At 42.3% G+C, this 10,039-nt stretch overlaps 1 protein-coding gene across 1 annotated transcript in view; it reads left to right on the top strand.

The window, feature by feature from the left end:
- Nucleotides 1-7,208, top strand: part of CDCP1 (CUB domain containing protein 1) — a 21,320-nt gene extending 14,112 nt beyond the window's left edge. The window contains exons 6-10 of the mRNA XM_009290539.1: nucleotides 1,972-2,199; nucleotides 2,963-3,343; nucleotides 3,806-4,171; nucleotides 5,464-5,545; nucleotides 6,761-7,208. Coding sequence (XP_009288814.1) covers nucleotides 1,972-2,199; nucleotides 2,963-3,343; nucleotides 3,806-4,171; nucleotides 5,464-5,545; nucleotides 6,761-7,208 — 1,505 coding nt within the window. The remainder of the gene's footprint in view (nucleotides 1-1,971; nucleotides 2,200-2,962; nucleotides 3,344-3,805; nucleotides 4,172-5,463; nucleotides 5,546-6,760) is intronic.
- Nucleotides 7,209-10,039: the final 2,831 nt, after the last annotated feature.

Below are 10,039 nucleotides of genomic sequence, written 5' to 3'. Positions count from 1 at the left end.
CTGACCGATGCCCAGCCAGTTCCCGAGCAGTGGTCACCGCTCCCCAGTTAACTCCCCCCAGTTTATGTACTGAGCATGACATCATATGGTATGGAATATCCCTTTGGCCAGTTTGGGTCAGCTGTCCTGGCTGTGCCCCCTCCCAGCTTCTCGCTGGCAGGGCATGAGAAGCTGAAAAGTCCTTGGCTGGTGTAAGCATGACTTAGCAACAACTAAAACATCAGTGTGTTATCAACATTATTCTCATCCTAAATCCAAAACACAGCACTGTACCAGCTACTAGGAAGAAAATTAACTCTATCCCAGCTGAAACTAGGACAATGTTTAAGCAGAACTTCCAGTATTTCAATTTGTGCCTCTTGCCCTGTCACTGGGCATGACTGAGAAGAGTTTGGCACCATATTATTTACACACACACACATGCACATCCCCCTGAGCCACCTTCTTCAGCTAAACGGTCCCAGCTCTCTTGGTCTCTTTCCCTGTGAGAGATACTTCAATCCCTTAAGCATCTTTGTGGCTCTTTGGCCTTATTCCAGTACATCCACGTCTCTTTTGTACTGGGGAGCCCAGAACTTGACCCCGCACTGCAAATGTCTCACCAGTGCTTTAGCAGAGGGGTAGGCTCACCTTGCTCAACCTGCTGTCGAAGCTTTCTAGCATAGCCTAGGAGGCTGTTGGCCACCTTTGCCTCAGCGGCACGTTGCTGGCTCATATTCCACTTGGTGTCCACCAGGACCCCCAGGGCTTTCTGCAAAGCTGCTTTCCAGCCCCACTCTTGCAAACTTGCTGACGGTGCAGTCTGTCCCATTAGTGAAAATGTTAAGCAGTTTTGGCCTCAGTACATGCCTCCTTAAGCAGATCTTTGAGCTGAATCTCTCTGTTTGAGAGAGGCTGCCAGGGATGATGGTCTCTGTGTGCGCCTGGGCACCTCAGGTCCAGTGAGCTCAGAGCGTGTTACAAGGCTTCCTGCAGCAGCTGGTGTGCGGTGCAGTACAGGGAAAGGGGTGGACTGCAAGAGAAGTGGTGGCTAGTGATGAGGAAGAGGAAGGAGCTCTTTACTTTTCAGGGTTAACTCTGCCAGCTCTCAGGTTTGCTTTTTACAGCTAGCCAGAAAATTATTTCTGGAAGAATGATTTTGAGCAATTAAATGGAAGGGCAGCGTGGTAGTTCGGTCATGTCGTTGAAGGAAACCAAGCAGTCTAGCAAGGCTTGGTCCTCAGCCTTCCCACCGGCATGGTGACAGACTTTGATAATTTGTGGCATCTCTGTATGTTTTTAACTGCCAAACAGAAGAGGCTTTTAGGAAGTATCTTTGAAGGCTCTAGTGACCTTCATGATGTCTGCCAGCACTTCTGCTGAAGTACAGTACTTGGCAGTTTTTTCCCTTTTGAACCATATTGGTACTTGCATTTAAATTAGCTTAATCTTTAACTGACTCCAGACAACCAGATGTGCTTAATTACTGACTTTGGATAATTTTCTTCAGCTTGGCTCTGAAAAACCTAAACTAACAAAAAGTTAGCTGAGATGGTAATCTTGAAATAAATACAGAATTTGAGAACGGAGAACCTTTTTCCGATCAACTGTTGTATGATTGGTAGAACTGACTTTAAAAGAAATACAAGAAACCTCTTAAGGAAAAGAAATCTAACATAGTTGGCTGAGCTCCTTACATTATAGCCTAACCTGTTCAAAAGAGGCTAGCATACGTGTTACCCTGTTATAGCTGGAAAGTGGTGGGGAAGTGGGTTTTGTATGTGGAGGGGCTCAAACTTCTAAATTAGAAGAGTGATACGATACTGCCTGAATTTGTATTACACTGATGGAAAGAAGTAAATAATGTTTTCTTAGCTAATACAGAAATAGCTATAACAGCTGCTCGTCTAATGGGGTGAGAAGAGACGGAGGAAGTTCTGCTTCACACCATGCTTCTTGCCAGTAATTGCTCTGGGGTGTTTTTCGTTGCAGATGTCACCCATTTGGTCGACCTGAGCAAGGAATGGAATATGACTGTAACGATACACTTTGAAGGGTGGCCCAGCCGCATCCCGCTCATGTCTGAACCGATATGCCTGATCTGTAAGAATCCTCGCACCTGCGACCGCGTCTTGACTTTGGTGTCTGGAGCCGTCTACAGGATCTCCTTTCTGTGCAAGGACTTGTCCCGTCTGAGGATCACAGCTGAAAAAGGCATAAGTATGACAAAAGTCGCTTAATGTTGTTTCCTAGGGAATGCTTTTGCATGCTTTTCCCCAGTGGTCAGCCAAACCTCCTCTCTCGCTTGGGCTTTAAATAGAGTGAGGTTGGAAATCCAGCGTTGGCCAGCTGGGAGATGGGTACAGTAAATCTGGAGATGACCTTGTTGTTCGCTACGTCATTCTACCTTTAAAAATAGAAACTGCATAGCTATTCTTAGAAGGGAAAGAACAGAAAGCACCTAAGAATCTTTTTGCTGAAAACTGTAAAATAAGGAAACAGAACAGGAGAGCTGTAAATCTGCCCGTGAAAATGCAGGACCAAGGTGGCCACCAGGAATGCATCTTGTGCTGCTTGCATGTCCACTTGGTATAGGATTTTCCCAAATGCTTTCAACTACCAGTAGAGAACGAGTTTTAAAGTATGTATCTGGACCTTGGCTAGTCTGCAACTGTGGCCCAGTCAGCCAGTGATACAGAAAAAGTAATATCTTGAGTGAGGAATTTTGAATATGTTTGTATCTGTTGGTTTCTTTGGTGTCCTGCACCCTTTTAAGGAAAGCTCTTTAACTACAAATGATACGTGTTTGGGTAAAGGTTACTAAGAGAGGGTATTTTCTCGGGAAAATGCTTGTCTGGGTCTGTAACACAAAACTGACAGTACTCTGGGTATGTGTACTCTGGTACACAGGAAAACTTGCTTTTCCTAGATATTTCCTCTGCAAGAAAAATACAACCCTTGAGACTTGTTTTTGTGATTGCAGGCTGTGTCAATATTCGGTGGTGTCAGAGGAAGATCTATTCCTTGTTGGTGCCCAAGGTTATTACCCAATTGCCAGTTCGACTGCATAAGTTTATTTGGAAGCTCTTGGCTCCCGATTTGATCAACATAGAAATTACTTCTCCGTCCTTGAAACTTCAGCAACACGTCCCAGAGCAGAGGTGCAACACAAGCTACAGTTACAGCATTGTTAGTGCCACCCCAGAGACCGAGTTGAATGTTGGTGTATTCTGTCCTGGTGGATCCATTGAAAAGATTCAGATGAGGAATAATATCACCATATCCTTAAAAACATTTGGTAAAGGATTCCTCAATGAGTCTAACCATCAGGATCTGAAAATGTCTTTTGTGCCACATATTAAAGGTAAGGTAGTGGTTTGTACTACTTTGTTGTACAGTGTTGGATCTCTCAATATGCTTGTTAGAGCACATATGAATAAATAGAAATAAGAGTTCAATTCTTTAGAGTCTAGTCCTAGAACCATTACTAGGATCGATCTTTATCTGAATCAGTGAGGTGGTTTATTCCTGGAAGAAGGAAGGAACTTTGTACTCTATATAGTAGATAGCTGTTTGTGGGTAATTCTGCAGATATATCTGTGCTAATTGGGATAATTACTGATATGGAAGGGAGGATAGGTGAGTTGTATTGCTGGTACTGAGATGCAGTTGACTGTGTAAATTTGCTGGTTGCAGGTATAAGTGACACTTTTTTGTTATGGAGAAGAAAGACCAGATAATTTTACGTGCTGAAAGAGAAAGCTTTAAAAGAAAAGAAAGTATCAAAACTAAGTTTTCATTCCTTTATTCCTTTCCTTTACTACAGATGAGTGCACTTTCACTGTGAGTCCAGATCCAAAAGCTAAAGTTTACTTGCAGACTCCCAACTGGCCATATGGTCTACCTCCTTATGTCTCCATATCCTGGTACGTCATCGTGCCCAGCAAGCAAGTTGCCCACCTAGGGTTCTCCAAGGACCGCATGGGCATCGCTTGCGAGACGGGCCGTGCCTATGTCAACATAAAGGAAGAGACACTGGGGGCAGAGGAGACCGTGCGCCGTGAGGATGAGCTTCTGCCCGAGCCCCGAAATATGTATCACGACTTCTGGGTAAACGTCTCCAACTGTAAACCTGTGGATAAGACACAGCTGACCTTGCAGTTCTGGGTGACTTTTGCTGACAAGCAGATAGGTGGGTCCTGGAAGGCTGTGGTGGTTTGCTTTCTGCTTGTTTCCTTGCTTTCCCTTGGGGGAACAGTAATGGATGCTGGTCCACCTTGGGTGTGGGTTTTATGAGATCCCTGCCTTCAGAAATACCTGTCCCTCAAAAACCTCTGAGAGTTACAGCTGGGTACTTCTAGAGGCTGGGGAGGAAGGAGGGTTTTTAATGTGGTTGGTTTTTTGTTGGGGTTTTTTTTTTTTGAGACAGAGGATTGCAGGGCTCAGGGGGGAAAGGGGGGAGTGAGACTGAATTTTATTTTCTTTATTTAATTTAGCTTTTTAAATTGGAGATCACAGCCAGAAGGTATAAGAAGATCAAGTGATGTTTTTTCCCCTCCCAAGATCACAGACCTGGTGAACAACTTGGGATTTGATTATGCAGACATATTCATCCAAGTAGTCATTACTTCACGTTAGCAGTTCAATTAGCCTCAGTGTTCACATGAGCAAGAAATCATCCCTGGGGCAGGTCTGACCATTTAGTGGAGAGTACGCTGACGACTAACAGCAAAATCAGCATTCTTGGTGTCTTTCATTTCTCTGAAACATAAATCATTTAAAAAAAAAAAAAAAGGCATTTTTAGGGTAGGCTTTGCTCATGTAAATTTGCTTCACACTTGCACTTCCTCTTCGTCTGTGGGAGACTGCTGTCTGTAGAAGTATTGGCTACACAGGCTAGAACTGAAGTAGTATCAAATTAATTTCTAATTTTTTCCTCTTTTTTCTGTTTTGTAATGTATATTTCTTTTAAAAACACGCAGCATTTTTCTTTGCTCACACGTGGACTTTCCTGATCAATTTTATGACTTAGAAAACCCCAGGTCAACACAACTTGTGTATTTCAGAGAAAAGGATTGTATTGAGGGGAAGTTGGTAAAATGTCACTGTTTCCTTTGTTGAATCCCTTTCTGTCTCTCTTTGCACTTTCTTCTCTTCCCTGCCTATTCAGCCAGAGGCATGTGAGATGTTGCAGGTAAGTTTAGCAGCCCATGAGCTGTATTGAATTCTTGGAGTTGGGGTGGTGGGTTGGTTGGGTTTTTTGTCTGTGCTCCACTGCTAGCAGCAGGAGTTTGTTGCTTGGCCTCCAACCTCTTGGAAATGGCTTGTGTTACCCCGCGGTGAGCACGGCTTGGAAACTCCTGCTCTGCAGGCAGCTGGTGTGCTTAGAAACTCTTGAGGAGGTTCAAACCCAGCTGGCTTTTAGAAGAAAGCTCAATGTTTTCTCTTTCTTGCTCAGTGTCCATGTACCTTGTCTGTTTGCAGACCTAAGAGTGATAATTGCTGTGGTGGCTGGGGCTGGAGTTCTCATGGCTATTGGACTCGCTGTGTGCTGTGTTAAGAAGAAGTAAGTTCATAATTTCGCATTTGTAACTTAGCAGTTCAAGAAGGCATTTCAGGAGAGCTGCTGGGGCCTCTGTTTCACGTGTTGATATAGATCCCTTGAACAAGGGTCTGAAGGATGAGGTAGGCAGCGTGCTAGCAGTTGAAGTAGTGCGCCTCCAAGAATGCTGCTTTACTCTAAATTGATTGACTTTAAGAGTAGAGCACCATTCCTTGAGTCGCATTACTTCCACCCCCAGTGCATTGCCTACCTTGGCCTTACTTAGCACAGGCTTCTGGCTGTACTGGAAGTAAGGTATTGGTTGGACTTCATCAGCAATTCCTGTGAAATGAAATCGCAATGAATGTGGCTGCTGTGCCTGTGGCTGTAGACAAGGCTTTGTTCAGACAAGCTGTAAACTCACTCAGATATACGAAGAGCTATCTTTCATCTACACAACCTCCAGCAACTTCTTCTGGAGTTTGCACATCAAGTGGGAGCATTTTTCTGAGTGATGAGCTCTTGGGGAGAGAACTAGGTTGTGCAAAGCAAACATGCATAGCCTTACTCATGCAAGCAGAGTCTGAAGTCATCGATAGCTTGGGATTTCTGATACATGTACGCTCAGTGCTGGCAGGGTGATTGGGTCCTGAAGCTGTAGAGCTGGAATGAATTTGTGTAATACGATGACTAGAGCAGTTATGAGCACGCTTCTCTGCCACACAGGAAAGACTTTACAAATACATGCTTAAAGTCTTCAATTCAGCCTTTGGTCTTCCTACCTTGGGGACAGTCGCTCCCGACAGTGCAATCAGGAAAAGTTCATTCAGCTTTCATAGAGGACCCACTATCTTACTGGTCTTCAGCAACGCTCAGCCTTGTTTTGTGAGGATCTGATGGCCTCTAGATCCTATTAGTGTCTGTGGATGTTGGGAGACTCAGTACGCTGCATAGCTGGGATCCCCGTACTTGGGAGGCTGTTGGAGTTAATCTTGCAAACTTCAGGGTCAGCAGAACAGCAGTAGGTAACCAAATAGTGTGAAGTTATTTTCTGCTCTGCCAAAAAAGCATGTCTAGACTCGAGTTATTTTTCCTAAGATTGCAAGTAAAGCCTTCAATCCAGGTAGGCTGCCTGACCCTGGGTAGCTGGGATGGGTAAACAGAAGCTGCTGTTATTGAGTTCAAACGCAGCAGCCATATGTTGTTTCTGACCTGTTAACAATTTCAACTCTGTAACAGGAAGAAGAAAAGCCAGAATCCCATGGTGGGAGTGTACAATCCTAATGTGAATACCCAAGTGCCTGGAAAACAAGGCTTATTCACAAAAGGGAGGAAAAACAATGAGTCTCATGTCTATGCAGTTATTGATGATGCTATGGTCTATGGGCACTTGCTGAAGGAATCCAATGGCTCAGTTGCTCCAGAAGTTGATGTGTACAGGCCTTTCGATGGACCTATTGGTAGCTTGCCGCCTTCTCCACCTCCATTCTCCTTCAGAAAAGACATTAAATGCTCTCCTAACACTGAGGAACCTCTACCTCTGACGGACACAGACCATGACACTTACACATTTGCTCATCAGAAATCAGGGCAATCGGAGGACAATGGAGATACAAATGAAAAGAATAATGCAGATACGAGCACGTCCTTGCTGGAGAACAAGGAACAGGATGATTTAGTGGAGTAATTTTACATGAGATATAGCAGTTTCCTGTGGAAATACAGGTGACCTGTAAGGACAAGGGTCTAGGGGAAAAAAAACTGAAGAGGAGTGTTAATTTTAAATGTGTTTTGATATTTTGTGTGTGTGGTTTTGGTTGTTTGGTTTTTTTTTTAAACTTCAGCTGTTGATAGCTTTCAGTTTTAGAGTGAACATCTAGCAAACTCAAAAACAGTCAAGACACTCCAGGACTGCATGCACTTGTGGTTGTGAAACAAGTGGCAAAGGTACACTCCTGCTTTTTATTACAAAGACATCAGGAAAATTAATTCCGAACTGTCAGCTTAATAGAGTGGGGAGAGTTTTGTCCAGAATGTCCTCATCTCTCACAAGTCATTTGTTCCTGAGTGTTCGTTGGTGACTCCTTGAAGGTGTAGGCTACATCACCGTCTCAAGGCAGCTCCAGGTTGCACAGATGTCTGAGCAATCTGCTAATGTCTGAGCAAAGGAGGGGACACGGTCGTTTCCACCGCCTGCTGCTTGAAAGTTCATCGTATTTAGTATACTGGTGGCTATGTGAGTGCAGTGAAAGACCACGTATGCTGCCTGGAAGAGCTCCTTGTGTGTAAATCAGTGTGAACGCTTGAGCTTTGGCTCTTCTAGTTTGGAAGTAAAGTTACGGGTTTTCTCTAATTTCCAACTGATGTTATAATACTTGGATAGCACTGTGTGAGCCTACACCAAAGACTGCATTTTCCTTGCTTTTTTACAAGAACAGTTTCAGAAGTCTAAAACAATTTGCGCTTCTGTTCAGATGCCTGTAGCATTCACACTTTACTAATACCTTGTGCTTTTGGCTCAAGTAAGAGTAAGGATTCGGTGAAGAAATAATGATGTGATCTTCCAGCTGTTTAGTAATACATTTCACTTCACATGTGTTAGAGATGCTTGGTTATTTAATAAGGATCAAAAAAAGGAGTAAAGAAAACAGATTATTTCCAGCAGGTGGTTTCTCTGAAATACAAAGTATGGGAGTGAATCCATAAGGAAAGCCTAGATATTTTTTTATTCATCAATCTGAATTTAACAACCAAGTTGAAATGATGTTGAGGACAGCTCTTGATTTCTAGCAGGACTTACACTTCAGTCACCTAGCTGCCTTTGAAAAGCTACCTCTTGAAATCAGGTAAATAATAGGTCTCATTTTTAAGTGCTGTAGTTAGTGTACCCCTCAGTTTCTGTGCCTTTTAAAACTTGAGGGTCAGATCTTCATGCAGAGGACTACAGGTATATGAATAAAGTTGCCTTTTACATACAAACATCTGGCTTGTCAAGGTTTGCAATTACTGAGGATGTTTGCAATTTTGCATGCAGCACTAGACCCGATGACTTGAGAATTTCTCTCCAAATGTCTTATCATGACTGTTTCTTGCCTAAGGATACACAAAGGTGCCATAAAACTTTTAGACAGTGTTGCATGCAATAATGTTAAACATATAATAATGTCTAAAATGAAAATGTGTTTACTAGAAACCTTACTGTTTACATCAAAAAAGAATGTGGATTTCTTCCTGTGTTAACTATGCTGGCATTGGAAATTGACTATTTATACGGTCAAGTGTGCATATTTAACAGTGTATACCATTATACTGCTTGGACCACTATAAGATTCAGTATAATGTCGTATCTGACTCAGTTTTCTGTAGCATATACCAAAACGTGCCATCTAAAAGTGCCTTTTAATTGTTTCAGGTATTTTCCTGCTTTTAATATAGAAATGTGTATTCCTAGATCACTGGCTAGTTGCTGGGATCACATATTTCAAAGTCTGCTGGATCATTTTAATGTAATTTGAGAACTTAAAGATTTCTGCAATACTGATACCTGTTTTTCTCAGGTAACTGATTTGCCACAATACATTTTTATCAGAGTAGTCCAGTTGTGCGTTCATCTGGTCAATGTTTCTCACTTCTCTTTTATTGAAAAGGAATGAGAAGTCTGTAAGAGAAATTCAAGGCTGTCTCATCCCTTTAGCTCGGTTTCTGCAGTTGTTTAGGTTAAATTTTTTAGTTCATGTTCTTTCTAACCAACTGAAGAAAATGTAATGGAGGTTGGGCTTTTGTTCACAACCTCTTGATCTTTGAAGGAAGAATATGATGCTTGTTGACTGTTATTTTTATTTGTTCTATTTTAACTCAGCTTTTGGTATGGCAATATAAACCTTAGTTTACAGTTGTTTCCAGTCTAAGGTTAACTTTCACTGTGCTTACTTTGGTATGTTTAGAGTAAGAGTTTAGGCACAAATTCCAGTTTGCTTTTCATTAAGAGAAAGTTGTGACTTAATTTTTTTAAAAAATAAATAAAATATAATGATACTACCAGCTGGAGTAACTAGTCTGTCGTGTGTGTGTGTGTGTAAACTCGACCTCGAGTATTTTCCTATCTGACTGTTGGTAGCTATGCTATTGCCCTAGATGATAGAAATGGGTTTCTAGAGAACCTAGTTTGCTGGGTTAATATACTGCTGACTGTGAGTGTCCTTTTCTCGTGTAGCCAGTGATATGCTATTAATTGCTGTTTTTAAAGGCATTTGTTTAGATCATTGGGGAGAAGGGTTGTAAAATATTTGAAGCTTTCAGTATAAAAATAAATGGTTCAGTGGCTTCTCGGTGGGGTCGTGGTGTTTGTAATTTATTCACACCCAACTGACACATACAATTGAATTCCAAATTAATTTCTTTTCAGGGATAATAGCATAAAAGTACATTTTATGACTAGTCCTTCAGCCCAGAAGAGACCCTTATGAAAATGTGTGAAGCCCTTTTTTGTTCTAAATTAAAGTGCATGGAATCAGTACA

Source organism: Aptenodytes forsteri, unplaced genomic scaffold (genome assembly GCF_000699145.1).
Source record: "Aptenodytes forsteri isolate BGI_AS27 unplaced genomic scaffold, ASM69914v1 Scaffold426, whole genome shotgun sequence".
Lineage (NCBI taxonomy): Eukaryota > Metazoa > Chordata > Aves > Sphenisciformes > Spheniscidae > Aptenodytes > Aptenodytes forsteri.
This window is presented reverse-complemented; position numbering and strand designations above follow the sequence as displayed.